This window comes from Mercenaria mercenaria, unplaced genomic scaffold (assembly GCF_021730395.1).
Source record: "Mercenaria mercenaria strain notata unplaced genomic scaffold, MADL_Memer_1 contig_660, whole genome shotgun sequence".
NCBI lineage: Eukaryota > Metazoa > Mollusca > Bivalvia > Venerida > Veneridae > Mercenaria > Mercenaria mercenaria.
This window is the reverse complement of record NW_026463549.1, coordinates 1-23,387: the sequence shown is the minus strand read 5'-3', so window position 1 is coordinate 23,387 and position 23,387 is coordinate 1. Positions and strand designations below refer to the sequence as shown.

At 32.5% G+C, this 23,387-nt stretch overlaps 1 protein-coding gene across 1 annotated transcript in view; it reads left to right on the top strand.

Annotated features, from left to right (window-relative positions):
- LOC123563030 (scavenger receptor cysteine-rich type 1 protein M130-like) overlaps window positions 1-22,198 on the top strand; it is a gene marked incomplete at both ends in the record, with an annotated part of 71,163 nt that extends 48,965 nt beyond the window's left edge. Inside the window, 17 exons of the mRNA XM_053536010.1 lie at window positions 432-582; window positions 2,123-2,295; window positions 2,618-2,771; window positions 3,091-3,269; window positions 3,830-3,986; window positions 4,806-4,978; window positions 14,278-14,461; window positions 14,631-14,806; window positions 15,510-15,731; window positions 16,043-16,195; window positions 16,669-16,683; window positions 17,725-17,969; window positions 18,391-18,649; window positions 18,951-19,156; window positions 20,519-20,607; window positions 21,127-21,196; window positions 22,013-22,198. Of these exons, the coding sequence (XP_053391985.1) occupies window positions 432-582; window positions 2,123-2,295; window positions 2,618-2,771; window positions 3,091-3,269; window positions 3,830-3,986; window positions 4,806-4,978; window positions 14,278-14,461; window positions 14,631-14,806; window positions 15,510-15,731; window positions 16,043-16,195; window positions 16,669-16,683; window positions 17,725-17,969; window positions 18,391-18,649; window positions 18,951-19,156; window positions 20,519-20,607; window positions 21,127-21,196; window positions 22,013-22,198 (2,792 nt within the window). The remainder of the gene's footprint in view (window positions 1-431; window positions 583-2,122; window positions 2,296-2,617; window positions 2,772-3,090; window positions 3,270-3,829; window positions 3,987-4,805; window positions 4,979-14,277; window positions 14,462-14,630; window positions 14,807-15,509; window positions 15,732-16,042; window positions 16,196-16,668; window positions 16,684-17,724; window positions 17,970-18,390; window positions 18,650-18,950; window positions 19,157-20,518; window positions 20,608-21,126; window positions 21,197-22,012) is intronic.
- Window positions 22,199-23,387: the final 1,189 nt, after the last annotated feature.

The following is a 23,387-nucleotide window of genomic DNA, read 5'->3' as shown; positions in this document are numbered from 1 at the left end:
AAATTCGTCAGTGATATATAAGCAATGTATTTCATGTTAAAGTAAATGAGTAAATTCGGTAACAACCGGGTCGTTCATGTTTTCAAGTTAACGCTGGTGATAGTTCATACCTGCACCATTTCTAACACTAATATTTTACCAGATCATGCTGAAATCTCTTACTGACCTCAATACAATATCTGTATGCATTTGGAATTGCCAGTGGTGCATTTTCTTTCGTTTGTATATTTCTTGCATGAAATCTGTGATACTTTTGTCGGAAATCCATTACCGGGGCTCGTCAAAAACTTTGTGTTATTTATTTCTTCGTGAGACTGATATACTTGGACGTAATTTTGAACATATTGGGTAATTTAGCGTAATTGTTTAGCACGTGTTGACATATGCTATAAGCATGGATTTTATTATATTCTTTTGATATCATTTCAAAGATGATCGAGTACGTCTAGTTGATGGAGTGAATGATTTTCAAGGGAGAGTTGAATTCCAGTATATCGGAATATGGGGATCTATTTGTGATGCAAACTTTAATCTTCTTGATGCGGAAGTGGTTTGTAGGCAGATCGGATTTAATTCAGAAAAGTAAGTACAATTCACAAACAGTTTATTTTCAACGCTTTTTAATTCAAATATAACACCAAAAGTGTGCTCCAAATGGCGGCTTTGAGCTACAAAATTCACCTGATCCTAACCTTTAGTCTAACTTGTAGCACATTTTAGTTAAGGATTTGTTTTGAGCGTATCGTTTGACACGCATAAATATGTGTTACAATTATACCGATTTTATTTTCCTGCATTCGCCTAAAGCAATAAAAGTAAACATTGATTGATAGATATTTCGCAAACTTATTCAGGGCAAATGTCAAAATATAACTTATAGATTCTAATATATTCCTTTGAACATATATGTGTGACATCAGAGGTTTCTAGGTTTGAACTACTGTTTATCCTTCTTTCTCGTATCAATATTTTCCTTGATTTCTCTCTGAATATCAGATACAGGCTTGCAGTATTATTCCGAATACTGACAATATTTCTGTGAAACACAAGGCAATGCAATATTCGTTTGATCAGACCGAAATTTTTAATGCGTACATTTTACAAACTAATTGAAAAACTATTCCGTCTCTTATAGACGAAGGCTATATGCATCAAAAGTTGCTGGCAACTCATATTATTCCGAAAGGATAACGAAATAATGTCCAAAATGTATCTGCTACACTTCATGTTTTAATACGTACTAAATATTTTGTCAAATAGAAATTTATTAACAGTCGACGAATCAAATTTTTTATGCCTTGTTGACTTGCAAACCCACACAGTAAAAGATTTGTTGAACTTAATTATTACCTCTATGATAATTTGTTACTGGTACAAAAACTATCAATTTATAGTTACAAAAAGGTTGAATTACCCGTGATTCGTTTGTACCTTATATAGTTTCGTTTGTACACATGATATCGTTTATGAATCGTATTTGTGACAGTAAAAACTGTCAACGTGTTGACAGTATTCATTATTTTAGTTTGCTTAAAATAGACTAATTGAAATGAACATAGTTTTCTTGACAAAATTAGATGGTATATCTAACATTTGTTATGCATTTTGCATTGGAAATGAAAATAGGTATTATAGTCTTACAAAAGTTGTGATAATGCGCCGCATATGTATCAGTTATAATAAGAAATGGTCACTTTAACGTTCGATGCATTTCCCTGAAGAATAACGAAAATAATACATGTCTATATGGATTTTGCCAAGTTGACTCTATTTTGTTTCAAATATCTTTTTTGTAATAATAATAATATTATGTAATCGTATCAAATCATTATCAACAATGGTGTTTAATGAATGGACCACCCTAATCGAAAAGAATGGAACATCGAATATTCTTGACATTTAGTGCTGAATAAATCTTTTACATCTGCCATTTTTTATAAGTATTTTATCCCCAATTAAAGGATGTTAATTGAATACTTATATATCAGTGTTGTCAAATCAATTTTAAATAGAATCATGACTTTAGAAACCAACCAATCTGAGAGTTTGAAAATGGCCAACGAGGTATTATAATTTTGTAATACATATAGATACATTGACAACAAATATCTCGACTTTCTAGGAATGCAATATTATACAACACAACCAGGTTCGGACGTAGCAACACTAATTTAGTAGTTGATAAATTAAAATGCAATGGCGATGAGAACGACTTGGATGAATGCGGCTCTTTTCCATGGTTTCCCAATTCCTTCGAATGTGCCTACGGTCATAGAAGTGCAGGCGTTAATTGTCGTATGTATATGTTCACATGTACAAAGAGTGTGTGTTCAACTGGTAAAAGCACAAATACAGAAATATGGAAAATACAGATTAACCCAAAAACAAATCAAACTATAATATCAAGTAAAAAGCAAATAATACTTACAAACCGAACATTTATTTTCAATGTTACAATAATCTAATTATTAAACACAACTGAAGTTTCCTTTTAACTTGTAAAAAATTTAATTGGCAAAGATTTGTAGTTTATTATAAACGGTCACACTATAATGAATAGCATATCTTTTGACATAAAAGTTCTACCAGAAATGTATGTAGTTTAAATACTCCATAGGACCAAAGACTCCGGTTAGATTGGTTAATGGCACCAACAGGTATTCTGGACGTGTAGAAATTGAGTACAAAGGATCATATGGTACAATATGCGACAGAGGCTTCGACGAAAGTGATGCCAAAGTTATTTGTAGGATGTTGGGTTTCAATACCTTGTAAGATAGAAATAATATTTTGGCTCTTTTGTTTTCCCAGTAATAAACCATTTAACCATATGATTGACAGTAAGGAAAACTTTGACTAAAGGATACAAATGCACTATCAAAATAACTGATGCGGCAAAAATTTTAAGCCCGACTCATTTGCATTATATATAAACGTACATGTATTTTTATCATTCATGTAATTGTATTATAACACTTGTAATGAATTAACATTAAACTTGATAAAATGTGGTTAATATATTTAGACAGCGAGTTTTCAATACAGGTAAAATATTGTCAGTAATTTTAAGTGATTGACATCACTTTTCAGAAGCACTGCTGTTAGGAAGCATGCATACTTTGGCGAAGGTTCTGGCAAAATCTCGATATCAAATTTACAATGTAACGGAGACGAGAAAGATATCTCCGAGTGCAGAACTGAGTACAATTACAGATGGGACAGTCCATATCCACACTGCACCAACGGACATGACGTTTCTGTTCAGTGCAGTAAGCTTTCTCTTTGTTCATGACATGGTTAGGTTTATGACTGAATAATCATGCCACTTTTATACTCAAAGTCAACCGTCTATGAGGTTAGATTGAAAAATAGATTTAAAAATATCTACCAAACTTTAAATCTGCGAGTGACTACGTACGCGTCCGATATAGGTTAACCAGCCATCGCTCTAGTTATCCTATAACAGTTCGTATGTTTGCCTAAGAGTCTAGAAACAAGATATATATTTTCATTAGATGTTCCTGCAATATCTCATAATTTATTTTATTTTAAAATGTCACAATGATTATCATGAAATGCGTTGCAAAACGCGAATTATGTGCAGACATAAGTCTCAATACTGCATTTTTTGGTTGACGTATTTTCATGTTTAGTTGCAACCATTCCAGATAAAATATTTAGCATAAAGCCATAGTGTACAATAACTGTTAAGTCACCCTAACTTTTAAATAATGGACATACATGTTACATGTAATTGCTGACCTAACAGCTAGAAACAACACATGGAATCAGGTAAATGCATAATAATCCCTTTGAAATTTATTTCTAGATACTCCAGTTCGTCTTCGAGGTGGATGGACACGTTTTGACGGAATAGCTGAAATCTATTTAAATGGGTCATGGACATCCGTATGTTATAATGGATTTACACAAAATGATGCGCAGACCATTTGCAAATTAACTGGACTAAGCGAAACTGCAAAGGGGTAATTATGCTAGACTTTTAATATTCTTGCAGATTTTGACAGTCATCCTACTGTTAGGAAAGAGAGCTAAATATTTCTTTCTCTTGTGTTACAATTTTTACTATTCTCATGTGAATCACCTCTTCTAGTCTACCATACATATATTAAAAGGCTGTAAAGGTGAAGATACCTAAAAATATTACTCCTTGTTTTCCCCATTTTGACAAAAATGGTGTTATTGCACCTTCTTTGATTTGCTTTTGTATTAAAATCTAATTTATTTGTTTTGTACGTTTTTGTGCTTTTGTGACCTTTTTAAAAAATGAGATATGATCATACAATTAATAAAACTATAAGGCGACTTGATTTGTTGTTATGAAACTTCTTACAATTGCAAAACAATTATGTACAATGAACATTCAAGTAATGTTTCAGATATTGGCAAAATATGTTTTGCATTAAATGATATTTTTTGTGTATGTTTGACAAAATAATAGATTGAGAAATTGCTTTTGTCAATATAAATATGTTCAAATTATTCAACCAATGCCTCGACTGCAGAGAAAACCAGGAAAAACAGTTTTTTTTTTGTTTTTTTTTTTTAAAAAAAAACGGGAATTTTATACCCCAGGCTGTCTCGTCCTCAGTTGAATTTAAAGACAAACTAAACCATTGTTTCGTAATAAGAATAATATATTTTGACACAAAGGTTTCCAGATTATATAAAGTATTTATAATTTTTTGTTTCCGTTGAATAAAATCGTCATTACAGATTAAAACACTAGTTTTTATTGTTTATGTATTCACGTGTAAAACATTTGTAATTTGTATTATGAACAGAGCACAAAATGTTACCGTTTTCAAAGGAAAGTACTTTGGAATAACTGGGACACCCACAGTAGGGCATCTTGGCTGCAATGGAAACGAAGAAGACTTGTTCAGCTGCGGACTTTCAGAATGGACCACAAAAATACATTCTTGTGATGCGCGAACTATTGCTGCTATAAACTGCCGTAAGTATATGCACTTAACAACTTTTCTTACGACAGGCGGCGTGTTGTATCTTTTCAAACGTTAGAATATCACGCGTCATGTGGTTGAACAATTTACATAAACATTGTCCAAAGATGATGATAACAAATTACATATTTATTAAATCGTCTGAGAATTATATTGATAGCAATCATATGTAACTTTTCAAGATTGTAAACGTTGACTTTCTTGTCTTTATTGATTGTATTTATTAGATAAATTTTGCAACTTTGTAAATTATCGGGGCTATATGAAATAAAATACAAATCTTCAAATAACGGAAATGTTTGCTGTTAATTGTCCATCAAACAATGTCTGATATTCCTTTAATTGTCCTGAAATGTTCACGGAATTATCTTCGGTAGATTTAAAATTATATCGAAAAGGCTACTGGTAGCGTTAGAACAGTTGTTACGTGAAGTCATATCAAGCTCGTCTTCTAATACGATATTTGTTTAAATGATTTATCTTTTTGTCAAGTTTGGTTTTATCTATATAAAAACCTAGAGTGATTTCAATAACGTTCGTTCATTTGTTGTATTGCAAAAGTCTTAACCAACCTTTAGACCAGCATGTAACCGATTCAAAGTAAATAAAAAGACAAAAAATATATATTTCAAAGTGTGACACATGAAAACAGGGATGAAATACTGTCAATCGAAACTCCAAATTTCAAATATTCATTTTGTATTCTATCAAAAGATTAACTTCTAGCAATTATCACACATCCTGCAATTAAACTTTTTGAAAGGCTAAGCATTTATGAACATTTTATGATAAAGACATTTGAAACAGTATCATCAAAAATCAGTGTTTCCTAAATCACGGAAACTTTGTTTGTTCTAGATTAAGTTTCGACAAAACGCATACAAACTAGGCATTATTGATATAATGTTCTTGCAATACCGTCTTCTACAATATGAAAACATCTAATACTGGCCTTTTTATTTACTCCTAAAGCAAACTTCTGTTGTAAACATATCATAGAATGTTGTGGTTAGTGCACTACAGTTTCTGTTTCATCTGCGCTTATGAAGAGCTCGGCAATAATGTACGTTTTTTTACTATGAATAGTGTAGACATGTCATATCAGATATAATCTTTTAAAAGAAAACTTGTTTTGGGTTGCGTGGAAATGTCCTGATCAATCTGTATTATGTAGATATTTGTGCGGTTTTGAATTTAAGTTGTGAAAAAATGATCAGTTTTGAATATTAACAAAAATCAATATATTAATTGCTAAATTTTTTAATTCCATTAAATTGTTGACTTGTAATAAAGGCATACTCTCATGTATCAAGCATTTGGAACGAATCTGTATATACAATGTTATTTACTAACCGCTTTCTGTAGTTTCTGCGTATTCATTTAAAGTGTGTTACACGTTTTTACGCACATTTAAATTCAAACTGCGAAATGTTACGATTGAAGTCTTCTTTGTATCACATACACGTATAGAGAACATTTGTTTGTTTCAGAGTAACAAAGAAATATGTTTCACTGAATGAACATCAGGTCCAAAAATCCATTGTGGTGCAGCCACAATCTTTTAAATCTGGTGTTCACGACGGATAACAGTTTTTGTGCCTCCTCCCCTGCCCCCCCTCCCACCACCCATGAGTGGTAGGGGCATATAGATTTGGTCTTGTCCGTGCGTCCGTGCGTTCGTCCGTCCGAGCCCACATTTGCATACTTAGGTGGCTATATGAACAATAGGTAACTGTACTTTTTCTTTGATGTCATTCATTCCGTAAGGCTATTTATGTGGCTATTTTTCTTTTACGTGACTAAAAGAACAATAGAGAAAACAAAAGAGTAGCCACATAAATACCCATATGTAGGAACTTCCGTCCGTGCGTCCGTCCGTCCGTCCTGACGCGCCTACCTCAAAAAGTATTTGATATAAATTGATGAAACCTTGCATGAGTCTTTATCATGATATGAACTTGCGCACCTCCTATTTAACGTCTGGCTCTGCCCCCTATTTCCAGAGTTATGGCCTCTGAAATAGTAAAAAAAATGCACATTTTAACCTTGTGATATGCCTAGCTTAAGAAGTATTTAATATAGATTCATGAAACCTTGCATGAGTCTTAATCATGATATGAACTTGCGCACCTTCTATTTTTCATCTGGGTCCGCCCCTATTTCCAGAGTTATGGCCCCTGAAATAGTAAAAAATGCACATTTTCACCTTGTGACGCGCCTAGCTCAAAAGTATTTAATATAAATTTATTAAACCTTGTATGAGTCTTAATCATGCTATGAACTTGCGCACCTCCTATTTTTCATCTGGGTCCGCCCCCTATTTCTAGAGTTACGGCCCCTGAAATAGTCAAAAATGCACATTTTCACCTTGTTACGCGCCTAACGCAAAAAGTATTACATATAAATTGATTAAAGCTTGCATGAGTCTTAATCACGATATGAACTTGCGCACCTTCTATTTTTGTCTGCCTCCGCCCCCGATTTTCAGAGTTATGGCCCCTGAAATAGTAAAAAATGCACTTGTTCACCTAGTGACGCACCTAGCTCAAAAGGTATATGATATGAATGGATGAAAACTTGCATGACTCTTTATCATGATATAAACTTGCACACCTCTTATTTTTTGGCTGGCTCCACCCCCTACTTTTAAAGTTATGGCCCCTGAAATAGACAAAATATGCACAATTTCACCTAAGTATGTGCCTAGCTCAAAAAGGATTTGATGTAAATTCATGAAACATTGCTTGAGTCTTTATTATGATGTGACCGTGCACACTTGGCATTCTTCTTGAGAATATTAGCGCTTATTACAGAGTTATGGCCCTTGAAATAGCCAAAATAGTGGATCTTTTGTTTGTGATGCTCATAGCTCAAAAAGTATATGGCCTAGAATAATTAATCCTTTTCATAAAATGTTTGTTGAGGCTATACCTCATTAAGACTGCAAAAAAATGAATAAGTTCCCTTATTTGTGACAAATGTACCAGTGGGGGGTACACCCTGTGTCCTACAGACGCATTCTAGTTTTATCTTAGGCCACACAAATTTGATCTTCTGCTCTTCAGATTTCCCGCTTCGAAACTGATCAAAATGTTCGTATGGATAAAGGTTAGTCTTTTGTGGATCAGTCTACTTGATCGGCAGAGTTGCCCAACATTACTGGCACACCAATAAATGTGCGAATTGGAAGCGGACATTTAATGATTCGGCTATATTTTCATAACAACGACTTTTGTAATGGTCCTTTCTAATTATTTATTAAACGTTGTTATATGTATCACTAAAAATTCAAAGGGTTGACAAGTAATATTTTACTCAAAATATGTTGATTCAATTAAGTTTGAATTAAACTATTTTGAAAGAGTATAAAAACCTTTAACTCGACGATTTACATGAATCATGCCACAAATGACGATATGAAATTTGAATTTCAGTGTGGAACAAAATATCGATGTTTCAGGTTACATTGAAACTAATAGGAGTTTGTAAATGAGTCTGAATAAAGCAACCTTAATGACATGCATCATTAGAATAAATAAAGTACTTAATACTGACATTTTAATCTAGTCTGCCAATATATTGAGAAAATGTGACTTCTGATGGCATTTTTTGTTAATGCTCGGATATTAGTATAAAAGTGTTCCTTAGGATCGTACATAAAATTTAAAAGAGGCTGTCGCCTTCTAGGGTTACTAATTACAGTACAATGGGGTCAAAGGTCAAATAAGTGCATTTACAAATAAACTATGCAGCTATGCAGTCGTTTTATTTTCATATACCATCTAAACTGGTTTAAATATTGTGTCTCAACGCCATTTTGTATTTTGTAAATAAGACTGATGAAAATATATATAATATATATATAATATATATATAATATATATATAATATTATATAGAATAATATATATCTGGGGAAAATGGCATACGATGGCAAAGTGTGTTTTACTTGACATGTTTGCTAATCTTTATATGTGGATGAACTTGAGAAATATTTTTGGAACTGTCGTATCCAAGGGTTATTTCAATGTAATTTAAGGTCACAGACATGTCAAGGTCAAAACTGAACTTTTAAAAATGACTTCTATGTTATTAAAGGTAGCAAAATGGTGCGTATATAATTAATAATCTACTCAACAACTTTTCTAACTCTACACTTGTTTTATTCCCTTCATCGCCAAATTTTGACAGATTTGAATGAATGTTTTACACAATGTTAAATGATTATTTTATTATAATATAACATAAAAACGATCATACCCTGGTGTAAATTCATTTAACTTTAAGGGTAACAATAAGATAACCCTTAAATTAAAAGTCACATAATTAGTAAATTCCAAATCATAGTAGTACAATTTGATCCTATTAATTCAATGAAATTCAAATTATTATATTCTGATTATATCTGGACGTTCAACTCTGTTTAGTTCTAATGGAACGTCCGTCTGTATTTTCAATATGAACATGTTAAGTTTTTATCAGGTTTGTGACGTCATTAATGGCACCACATTAATGACAAAATTGATTAATCCCGCAGATGGCAGTACTTACCGCATACAGACCAGCACCAAGTTGCATTCGTTCTGCGACATTTATTTTTTACCTTATTTGAACGAATGTACGCACAATTGATATCGCCTAATTAAACCGGTCATTAAACAATGTGTCCAATTTTCATTCAAATCTGTCAAAATTTGGCAGAGATAAAAACAAAAGTCAGGTGTTGAGTTAGAAAAATTGTTGAGCAAATGATTATAAAGTGACACTGCAAATGCATTTCTTGCATTTCAGGCAGCAATAGAATTTGAAGTTAAGCTTTGAACTGACTATAAAAAGAATATTTACATATTGTACACCTTTTGAGAAACGTGTGCGAAAGAGAAACTATGATAGGTTTTAAGGAAGAAGACTACAGCGGAAAATGGATTACATATAAATGCATAAAATTAAAAGGCTACTACTTTTAGCGACTCCAGAACACTGATTACTATATAATAGGTTAATTCATCGCCGTTAAATGACTGAAATACTGTTGACAGTAACATATGATATTATATGGAATCCTTCTCCAGACACTAAAGAAATGATTTCAAATCTGGTGATGATCCCTTACATGATATATATTTATGTTAATTTGTCCACGCGGTGATGGTTAAATAGGGCCGTTTTAGAAGAATAACTGAAATATTAGTCACAACATAGGTGTACACAGTACATGTACGGTAATAAACTAAACAGAACAGATCTGTAGGATTTCAACTAGTTAATATATACACTATTCCCTTGATGTTCTGTAATATAGTTCTATTTTTTTAATTTCGGTCAGGCATTTATCATCATATTTTATGTATTTGCAATTAAGTAGCACATTTCAAGATCTAGATTTTCTCTCACCGAAGCTCTTAATGCGATATTTGCATCATTTTATTCTGAAAATTCAGCACGCTATTTCTGTTTCGATTCTTTTTATCTTTGGCTATGCTACTACATTCTTACTTCCTGTTCAAAACAAAAGTTGAAAACGAATCAGATCGTAACAATTTACAGATCTGACACTTGGTTTCAGACAGGATGTCCTTGATAACACTGTAATAACAAGGCTTGTGTTTCGACACTGACATATTAGTCATTCAGATGTTTTACAAATAAAAATGTAAAAATAAAGGTATAAAAACATCATAAGGTTGATATATAATATTTTATAATAGTAACATTGAGGCTCATTCAGTGAAATATTGAAGTTATACCCTCCGATATTTTCATGATTACTGACAGATGATGGTTCAGCTAATCAAAATGATAACATATGGTGGTTCGATAGTTACCAAGAGATATACAATGCGTAAAAATAACTTCCTGCAGGATGAGAAGAGCATGAAGAAGAGATTTGAAATTCAAAACGATGAGTTTATAATAAACATATAATGCCGATTGAATATGTCAGGCTAAGACGTATAGCTTGCGAAGTGTTATGGGGTTCATTCATTTTTTATAAAAGGGTAAGAAGCTATTTCTATATAAGGGTAGTTCATTCTAGCATTCCGCACTGAATCTAATTGACACTATATTTATTTTTACACGTTTAAGGCTACAATAGCGTAAGCTCACATTTGTTTATCTTATAACATCAGTAAGATTCCTTTGTGATACATTGGTTAGTTTGCTCTAGTCGGTTCTATCACCAACCAATCATCGGAAATCTAAAGGTGTTGTAACAGGAAAACAAACATGCTTTGCTCCTATATTCACAGTCATAAAGGTCATACTAATAACATTCGATATACTATCAAATTCACTGACAATTATCAAGCCTTTTTGAACTTATGACATCTATAGAGCCAAAATAAACAAATAGTTACAAAATTGTAGATATTGGAAACACTTGAAGAGCGGTTACCAGTTCTGATAATAGCCTAATGTTAATATGCAAAGAAATATTTTTTACTTGATTCAAAAATCATGCTCATGGAATGAAAAAAAAATGTATAAAAAATTAAACACACAAAAACATAACATTTGCATTATCTTATATTTATTTTTACACTTTGATACATAGGTAGTAATTCTAAACGCTCACACATTCATGAAATTGCTACAGCAACAAGCGTAAACCACTGGAATAGAGTTTTGATGGACAGCATAGATCATTTTAGATAATGCTTGCGAGAATTTGCCCATCTCACAAACAAACTTAATCAAACCGAGTTTGCTATTTTTAAGTTCTATGCTTCCGAAGGAAACTTTAGAACTGTCAACAGTTAGTACAGTCAAAATATGTTTGCTAGAGCTCGACGGAACAAGCAAAATGTGTTCGAGATATCAGTAGTTCATGCTAACGTGAAATATACATTATATAGACCTGTCGCTGTGTTCGAGCCAAAAGTAGTAATTGGATAATCCGAATTCGAGCAAACGAAGTTTGACTGTACTAGTCTTTATAAAATACGCGCCATAGATTTCTTTCTACCTGTACTGTTCATACAGACAATCATACAGGTAACCAACCAGCCTTTATGGAAATCGTTAGCCTGAAAACGGAAGTTTTAGAAACACATGAAAGATAACTTCCATAAATGAACAAAATATCAGAATATACGAAAACTTAAGCTTATTCTATAGAAATAACCTTAGTCGTTTTGAATTTTGCCAGTCTCAAATGCAATAAATCTATTTGTAGTAATTTATTTTACTTCTCAGATTCATAATATCACCAAAAAATTACAAGTTTGTATTAGAATGTAGCAAAAATGGCGAAAATCTGAAGTTTATAACAAAAATGCACTTATTGACCTTTGACCTTGTGCTGTGACCTTACTATGACCCTTAGAAGGCGACACCCCCCCCCCCCACCCCCCTCTCCGAAAAGTTTCCAATTTTTATAAAGTTAACAATGAATATGGCTGTCGGGCATTTACAAAAAATGCCATCAAAGGCAATTTCTAGGCCTCTTTTTTGGATATATAGGCAGAAATATGTATTTTAATTCTTTTTATGTAGTTATGGCTCTAGTCAAGCTTATGAAATACAATGACAACAACTTTGATTGAGTTTCAAGTCATTTGTATTTAAAAGTGCCAAATAAAGACAAATAAAAAATTATAAATCTTACAAAAAGACCACACATTTTGAAGTATACTACTAAACATTACGACAGCCGTGCAATATTCCCTTGAAGTCAAAACATGTGCAAAGAAACGAATGATTTTTTTTTGTATTTTCTTAGACTGATATGGGTGGTCATTTTGTCCTACTTTCGTACTGATCGCTTTTCCATAATCGGAAATTCTTCGGGATCACGTGATTTTAAAATTGATTCAAACGAATATCCGTTTAAAGACGCACCACAAAAAAACTGTATTATTTTGTATTTCCATGATTGTAATTATACATGATTTGCATGAAAAATATGAGATATACAAGATTTTAGTTTCAAATTGACAGTGACATATATTAGGCTAAGACAAAGTGTTTAATGTGTAAAAATTTTTCGAATTAATGTCGCAATATGTACATAAATCAGTATTTTTAGTTAATTTTTAATCACGTTTTGTTTCTACAGTGTAAGATAGTTATTCAGCTATATTCTTAAAACATTGCTAAAAAGAGATTGACTGAATAAGTTTGCAGAAGAAGTTGCGAAAACACATTGATTCGGGAAGGGCCTAAATTGTCCACCTGAAAACTTGTTGTTGGCTGTATATTACCTGTACTATAAGAATGATTTTCATGAAGTTTTTGTGTGTGAAATTAACTGCCATGAGTTTCGAACCCATACGGCAAAAGATTTGACCGGTTACAAAAATATTGAATTCCCTATGCTATGTTTGTAAACATCACATTATCGTTGGGGAATATTTATACAGTCCATAAAATAAACAAACGTGTTTATAAACATGGACGGATCCAAACGGAAGGAGAAGAAGCATTTTATAGAAATAGTTCGATGGCAAAATACAATACATATCGTAGCCCTGACCAACCTATAAACCGGGCCAGTATATTTTATAAGTACACCAACACGGGTGACCCATTTAAACGAGTTGTACATTTTGCATCTGTTTATAAATTATAGTCTCGTTTCGGGGCATTCTTCCGAAAATATCCGAAGATGCGCGACGGGTTCGTAAGCAATCGGAAAACATTAGTTCGATTTGAAATAGGCAAAAGGTTTTTGTTTATTTGTTGGTTATTCTTGAACATTTTCATGATTATTTGGCCAGATCCGATGCAGTAGGTCATATTTTCAGTAAATATGAAGTTTCAGCTACAAACTCAGATAATACTCGTTCGGGCGTTAGTAGCGAACCTTTAATTCTATTTAATTGTATCCGCTCGCTCCACAAACATTCGCCCGCTTACTCCAAATATATTCTAAGTGTAAAAAAAATTGAATTTCAAAATAAGATGATCAATCTGACGTGGCTTTACGCATAAACAAACATTTTTAACGTCACGCGAAAAATTATGACGTACCAATTAGAGTGTTTGATACATTTTACAATTTAGCACGGTGCAGCGCACCCCTTTATATATTTTTATATTTTTATATCGCTATTGATTTATATTTTGGAAATAATTTCCGATTACATATGATTCATATTCTCTCACGTTCAAACGAAGTTTCTTAACAGTGAAGTTTATATGTTGAAAATTCTACTACTTTAAACATTGAACTTCTGAATACAGTCCATCTATATACAAATGTATTGAAATAAGCACCTCATACATGTTCACTAACAGATAGTTATAGATGTTTTTGCAACAGTTAATGATTAATTTAATTTCAAATATAGGACCAGTCACAAATATAAGGCTTATGAATAAAACAACAGAAGTGAAGGCATCCTTGAATAAAAATCAAAGCATCACTGGGAGAGTAGAAGTAAAGTATGATGATGAATGGGGTACAGTATGTGATGATCAGTTCGATGAAAGCGATGCCCAGGTTCTTTGTAACATGCTAGGAATTCCATTCGGGTAAGGAATGCTAAGCATCAGTGTATTCAATAATGAATAACGTGCATTTGAAGATATGAACATCCTTTTGTATGGCTTGAAATAAATTAGGATTGAATTAACCAGCGGTTTTGGTATGCTAGAAGAAATTTGCATTTCATTAATATATTTGTATGCTAAAATGTTACAGCAAAGTTTATAGAAATGCCCACGATTCACCTGGCTACGTACACGAACCAGGTACAGGAAACATATTGATAGATGATCTCAGCTGTCTCGGTATAGAAAAAGATATCTCGGAATGCAGATCAAGAGAATGGGGAACACATAATTGCGAACACAAGGAAGACATCGCTATAACATGCTGTAAATTAATTTTGAAACATTATTTTTTTTTAAATATTGGAGTGTCTACTTCAAATGTTTGGTTCAGTAAAATAACCTTCAACATGTTTTCAAAAATTGATACGTTGCTGCTCTTATATATATTTCCATCTATTCTAGATGTTGTTGTTGTTGGTTTTGTTTTTTCATTACAATGGGTTTCATTAATTAGCATTATATAATAGAGTTCAACTTCATCCGATATTTTGAGCAAAATTAACAGACTCAATAACAACGAGTCATTATGTATTGGATGTAAATGATACTGAAAGACCAAACAAATGCATCTGGTAATAACCTGGCCAGTCTCTTGGCTTTTGTTTTTTCTTCCAGTTGTAATTAGTCTATCCAATTTTTAATTGTTTTACACGAGTAAGAAGACATTCTATCAATGTCTTTTTCTACATGTTTATTGTAGACCCTAACATTGTCTCCAGTTAATACTGTTATCAAAGGTCAGTAACAAGTTATTAAAGGGGATATTGAAAAGTGTTTCCTTACGACCAATTTTCCTGTCGTAAAAACGTTTTTTGTTAAAATAAGCACATATTTTTTTTTGGTTTGAACGGCTTTGTAAACAGCGGCATTAATAAAACGATATGATAACTCTGTATTGGCTATATAACATTATTAGTGTAACAACTTATATAATAATGATATCGTGTTGTAAATGACATTTTTCTAGATTACAAGACAGTAGACCCATGCAATGCAGCAGAAACTGCACGCTTACCTAATTTGGAAATGCGATATGTAAATATTAACACGCAACATCTACCAAAGTCTATCAACGACTCGAAACTACCGTTTCGTTGGTATAACGTTGGTAACAATACCATGCCAGTTAAAGCACCACCGAAAAACAGATGTGGAACTCTCCTGCCAATATTCAGTTACTTTACAACAGGTATCTGTATATTTGTCGAAACTCAACACCTAATATTTTGATAATTTAGCTACTGTATTATTTCTTTTCTGTATTCTGTAATATTTTTGTCTGAGGAAAATCTCCCTGATACATAGACAGAAAATATATTATACTCATTATACTAAGGCTAATACTAACAGTAAACTAAATGCCTGATGAAATAAACGCTGTCCTAAAACATACTTTCGAGGACATAACAATTCGATGTGTTCACTTCTTTTGCGTGTGGATGTGTTTAAATAAAAAAGTAAGAATCTATGTCTTTGTTCAACTGTTGTCTCATTGGACAGAGAGACTCGGTGCTAATAAAAGTGCAGAAATCAAAGCAACTCAAGTAGGAGACAACCATGAAACGTATGATATAGAGATGAAGAACTGCAATGATGAATTTTATGTTTACAAATTGAGACCAACGAGTAACGAAGAAAGTGGATACTGCTTTGGTAAATATATCACATGAAGAAACATTTATCTTACGAACATCGAAATGTACGAACCTTTAAACGAAAGCGTAGGTTACTGATTCATCTGTAAGCTTTTCATTTTTGTGAATGTTTTTATCTCTGTGTGTGGAGGATTGGGTGCGGGTGTGGTGCTTGTTGACGCTTTTCATATGGGAGGAAGTGTACATGTGCCTTTCCGAGCACTATATCAGGCATTGGCGGGCAGCTGCGTAGAAACGCCGACGTTCGGCCAGTCAAATGGATGGCTTCCTTACATGAAATAATTCTATACCCCAAGCTAGGTCTCGAACCCATAGCGTAGAGGAGCTAGTGAAGTCAACGATGTTAACCACTCGGCCACAGAATCCCTTTATTTTTGGTACTGTAAATTCTTTGTATATAAACTATTTTTTTCTTTTGAAATTATAATTAAAATTAATATACAATTTAGCGGTAAATTTTATACATTTCAGGAATCGGATCAGATGGTGAGCTGAATAATCACATAACACTTCACTTCATTCAGCTTAGTTGACTTATTATATGTCTGTAACTTCACTTAAGGTATTGGATCCCTAATGGTAACGTTTAAAAAATGGTATTTGCTAGGTATATTCTTAACGTTGACTGTGTTTCGCATTAAATTGCAAATTTTAAACAACTTTTACCGTTCCGTTTTTCTATAAATTTTGCAGAGACAAATTGCAAAGTGATGGCCACTGTCTAAAACGTTTGCAGAGAATTCATTTTACCAATAATTTTAATAAAAGAAACACCAAACTATTAGTAAACAATAATGAAACACAAAATAAAACTGTCAATATCACATTTTCTAGAGTGCCTCAAGTAAACGGATTTAATGAGACAGAATTATAACTCCAACATTGAAAAATTATGGTCAAATTCTGACTGTTTTAAATTTTGCTCACTTCATTCAAAACAAATCTTGGGGCAGAAGTAAAACCTACCAACATTTCTTTCGCAATATGTAATCTAAAGAGTAAAAGCAAAATAGAAAACTATGTAACTCAGTATTTTTAAAGATGTCGAACTCTGTCCCCCTTCTGTTTCAGATGTAAATTCACTTTGAACAGCAAGAAATTGCTTCTCAAAGGAAAGATTTCCATTTTTGTATAATAAATCAATAATAAATCTTGAAAGAAAGTAAAAAAACTTACCAGGAAAAGGGTTAAATAAGGAGAAAAAACTTGGTCCCAGTGGGGCCTGAACCTACGCCGCCTGAAAAATGTAAGTCAAATTAGGTTTATTGTAGGAATTGAATACTCAAAAAGGAGGTACTCCATTACGGGTCTAATACCTTAAACAGTCAATGTTGTAAATTATTCACTTAGCTAAAATATTTTTAGAGGACACGTTCTTCAAGTAAGTCAAAATAAGTACATAATAATCACGTGCAGATCACTGTACATGCATGTAACCAATTGTGAAGTTATCTTGTTTAATTCAGTATTACAATCATTTAAGTAACAGTAAGAGAGGTAAATGAGTTGCAAGATATATTTTAACAGAACCTGCCCCGAAGTTCGTACCTGACAGCCTATCGACAACACCAGTCACGAACGAAAAGGGTGTTTCTTTCATGTGCAAGTTTGATCCATCAACAGAAGATGACTTGTATTATCAAGTCAAGTGGCTCATAGAGGGTAGTTCGCAAATAACAGTAACAAAACAGTTTTTCAGAAACTCCAGTCTTGATGGATTGAGACTAACAGAAAGCGACTTTGAGGATAATGATATCGGTTTAGGTGTTAATGTATGTATTAGAGTTGTTTTTTTTTTTGTTGTTTTTTTTCGCCTCCCTGTAAAATGAGATGGGCTATTGTTTCCATTTGTCCATCCCTACTGTCATTTAGTTAGTAGCTATTTATGATACGGAATTATTCTAATATGTAATAGAAATAAGCTATTGTTTTTTCCCGAAATAACATTTTAAAGCAGAACACATGCAACAGAATGATCTATTTCGTATCTGCTATGGCCCTTTTCATTTATGTTTCTAAAAAGTAAACTGACTCGGACAAGAATTACTAACAGTTAAAAGATGTACAAAGAAAAGATCCGTTGTGGAATATTCGTCTGTGTCAAAATTTGCATACATTGAACAAATGCAAATAAAAAAAACAACACATACTAATATTACGTTTTTAATACAACAACGCAGTTGTTTGTTTCAGATATCATGTGCCTTGAGGGCTTTCAGGACACCTGATGGACTACCAGGAACATTATCAGCTTATTCAAAACATTTATTCTTCGGCATTGAAGTTCTCACGCCTTATATAAGCTTGAGAAAAGGTGAAACAAAGTCAGTAGAGCTTCTGAATTCAGTACCAATCATTTGTTATACAGAGAATAAAGTATTCAACCAGTTTATTCAGAGTAGCTGCAATGTTCGACTACAGTATTTTTCTCCTCAGTATGGAACCTGCTCAAGTATGTACATTTTCTATTATGTTTTAAGTAAATGAAACAGAAAGAGTGCTTAAAAAATAGATTCAAGCAAAACAAATATTTTATTGGTTTTAAAGTTTCGGTAATGTACGCAACGTATTCACCTGTTACATTTCAAGATTAAAGCCTTCAAACATTAGAGCTTCATAAAATCGTATCGAATTATAAAAGCAAGAACTATCACAAGCAGCGAAGTCTGTTTATTTTTATGACGTCGTGTGATTCATTTCAAAGGTTTATTGTTTTCGGTACATATATCAAAACGCAAAGGTTTTTCTTGAAGGTATGCCATCATTTCAAGACGGATGCGATTCTTTTCTTACAAACAAAGAAGTAGGACAAATTACTCGAATAAACATTAGTGTGGCTGAAACAGGACAATATGGAGTAGCTGGACACTTCAAACTTTACTTGTCAGTACCAGTAGATAAGTTACATGCAGAATATTTGAAGCTGTGGAGGAAATCTTACAAACTACCTGTGATAAGTGTAAGTCATTTTAAGTTTCAAAAATGTTTTCTTGTTACTAAAGATGTTTCGTGGATAAATGAACGATAAAATCAGTATAATGCTTGTTTACTTATCAAATTTTATTGATTTTATCAGAGCGCAAAATCTAAGTGAAAATGAACTTGGTGTAAGAATTGTAAGATATTGAACGATATTACAATTTTTAATTTAATGTCTCAAATAATTTTCTTTAATTACTATATATATAAAAACATCTGTAAAAAGATACTTTGGAATCATAGAATGCAACCAGGCAAAATAGAGTAGGTTAGACTGCGTCTGTTCATGAGGGGTAATAGAAAGTATAACAGCTCTCAGTTCTTTTAAAGACTTCCTTAAACGCTGATATATCTGTCCTTTGCATACACTTAACACAGCAGTACGTAATGTTCAAATCTAAATCTAGTAGACGCTCTACTTAACGGGTGTTTCACCTCCTGCTTGTGTCTACTTCTCCAAGATGCAAATGAACACCTTAAATGGATTTTTTTTTAAATATTATGAAGCTGTTTGCAGACCCAAAACAAAGTAATAGATTGAGACCTTTAATTTGAAGTAGTAGCAGGAAAATATTGCGTTTTGCAAATTCTCCTGCCTGTTTTAGTAATTTATTACTTAAAAGAAGAGGTTCGTGACAATACAAATATTAACATTTGTTATAATGTTTTAGGATAATCTGTTATAATGACGTAAAATCTGCATAAAACATCATTTGTTAAAAGATAGTCAATCCGCCATCGGAGACCAGTAAGAATATAATTACACAAATATACAAACGCGTGTTTGTAATTTTCATTCATATATTGCATATCAGTGCTGAAGAAAAATAAATTTGTAAGAAGATCCTTGCATACTATTGAAATAGTAACAGACCCGGGAAATATGTATCTTTTGATAATGGGTACGCTCAACCCCTAACAAAGAATGACGCGAAGGTCTAGGATAAGATAATACTAAATGGAGTCCATGATCACAAAATAAAACTATTACGAATACTGAGTCTAAGTACATGAGTCATTTTGTGGTCACCACACTGTAAATCAATCTTTAATAAGATCATTTGAAAGAAAAGAACACAACAAAGCAAAATAACATAACTCCCGAGTATAATATTGAGTACTGAAATTGTAATGTCCCAAGTTCTCAATATCTCTGCTATAAATTATCACAAAGTGGAAGAAAAACCACTGATTCCAAGCAAGTGACTACAGCCGTCTTAGAAAGAATGATGTTGTGATGGTAATATAAAATCTTCAAGATTACAAACATTTACTTTGTATGAATGTTCAGATATTTTATATGTAATGTCTGTTATTCATTTCTATCAGTTTTCTTTGCCAGGTTGATGTCTTACCTGAGATACATACAGATTGGCGCGGCTCTATTTGCACTGCAAGAAATGATCCCCATATGTATACATTTGATCAAAGGTAATTTGTGTCCCTTGGAAACATGTCTTATGGAGAGACTCCCGTAATTTCTTTACTATTGACACTGTATGTCTATCATGTTAATTAAAATAGTTCTGAATTATGTCTAACTCTAAGGGATATTTAGTAACTTTAGGGCTGTCACGAAACAGTTTCGAAACCGACTGGATTTTAAAGCTTAATTTGTTTAAAGTATTATAATCGACATCTTAAAATAAAATGTATGGTATTATCAAGAAATTTTATTCGACTTTATTTACGTCATATCAACATTCCGCTAAAACTCATGACGAGAAAACCATGAGCAAAGTAAGTCTTCCTTGTGCCTCATTCCATATATCTTGTTCAACAAACTAGATGACTGTGAAGGTTACACAGAAATGTGTTACTTTCTCAACGGAAATTAATCCTCCAGCTTACGAATATGTACATGTATTAATTAAGAAGTACTGTCACATATGTCACTTATAACTACCAAAATATGTATGACTGTTATATTTAACTTACTTTCTTCTGCAGACCATATGAACACCATGAAGAAGGCGGTGAATATATTTTGTACAGACACAAATTTTACACTAATGTTGAGGTTTGCATTACTTCCGTCGATTTTATGTACATGTATCCGCATAGAATTAATATTGTGAAAGAATATATAGGGGTCACTAGCCTTGTCTTTTATTCCTTCCGTAAGATAGAACTTACCGAAAGTTTAAATAATATTTAGAACTGGACTTCAAAGAATAGGTCACTCCCTTAAGGTAATGGTATATACAGAAAATCATATATAGAACAAACGTATATTCCATTTAATGACTGCCAACGAATAACCAGTCACAAAATCATAATATATATAAAACGTACAATTCGTGGTTTAAATAAAAAACAGTTTGAATGATTACCAAAAAGAAGTCATTAAAATAAAATCATTTTGTTACTAGAAAACAGTAAATATTTGAATTTCAAGTAATGTAAGAATCGAAACTCAATTAAATCTTAAAGATATACTGCCTGTTTATAAGCTACATCTATAAAAACAGTCTATGCATTTTTAACTTAAGCCGTTAAGAATGATCTCATCTTAAACGTAAAGGGAGATATAAACAGCTTTATTAAATGCAAAGACACACTGTAAGTAGCAAGCCGAGGGACTGGCATAGTGGGGCTGAAACAGGTAATAATAAGAACAAATGTTAATTACGGAAGTATTTAACTTTTTACCTAAGTTAGTTTCAATTGTATTTCAATACAAAATACTTTGACGTATTTATTGTAAAAATTGAATTTTTGATGCCGAAATGTTTTTATCGCATGTTCTGTTTTCTTCTAACAATATATATTTCAGTAATCCCTATATATCAAACATTATATGTAAAATTTACCTATATACTACTTGTTTATGTAGATACAACATAAAGTTGCGCCGTGTACTACCGAATATAATAAAGCCAAATGTAACTGTGGTGTAGCTGTCAGAGCAGGAAGAGATGTATACGTCATTAACGTTTGTGATAACCTCCTTGATATTGGATACAAACATTGCGGTGACGAGGCTTTAACAGTGAAAAAAGATAATGACTTTACCTATACTGTAAGTAATTGTAGAAAAGTATGTCATTGCGAGGAAGTAAATACAACTTAGACATGTTAAAGGGTTAAGTTTTTAAACTGATTTTTCATCGTTACCGCTTGTTCAATACGGCTTGTTCGTCTGTATTGTTTAACACTTTGTTGCTGTTAACATCCTGTGACATTGTATCACGGTGGAGGTTAAGATTTTAGGTTCGGGGCGCACCATAAACCAGTTTAAACTACCTAGCGGTATTTTTGCCATTGACCATATGATAAAGACAGATATTGTATGATCTTTTTGTATGTCTGTTTTTGACAGTAGCATAACTGGAACCAGGAATCTATCATGCCCTGTTTATTAAGTATTAAGCAGTCAGTTAGTGCTCTCGTCTTTTTTTATTTTGACCACTTAGGTTTAGATTTAAATTCAAGATAATTACATAAAACGAGCAGCAATGCAAGGATTTCAATTGAAATTTTGCGACTCGTGAATCATTAAGTACACGAACCTCTACAACTTGTTTGGTTATTTATTAAAAATTGTAAATCTATATCATTCTGTAAAACGTTTCTTTAAAACCTGCATTTTCGAAGCTATTATGAAAATAACCTGACGACCAATTCTTTCTTATTCAATATTAAACAGGTGTTCTACAACTCATTTCCAATCGAATGTTGTTGAAAAATAAACCCTAGTGTTTAAAAGTATTGTCTGCATTCGAATCAAAACAAGAAAGAGAATTCTGACTAGTTGACTGTGTAGTACAATAATATTTAGATTTCATATTATCAGAGAAAATGATTAAACTACTTATATGTACAATATTTGAGAAAGGAATTGATTATTGAAATGCATATCACAGAACAAATCTGGAACACTTTATGAAAATGCTATAATACTGGCAGGTTATTATTTGGTTATTGGGCATGTGTTTTGCACTTTATGGTGATATATTTTGACCAAAATGGGGCAAATTCGTTTCACACAGCCCATGATAAAGAAATAATAAACTTCAAATTTGGTATGATTTTCTGTTTTTGTCTGTTCCGTATAAGTTACCGAGTTACCGAAATTTCTCTTCTGGCATGTCTGTAGGTTCACTGATATTAACCCGGAATTTCCAAATGTTTATCCGACTTTATATCGCGAAAATATAAGACTGTCTCTTAGACCGGCGTACAACAGTTACAACAGCGTATGCCGAATA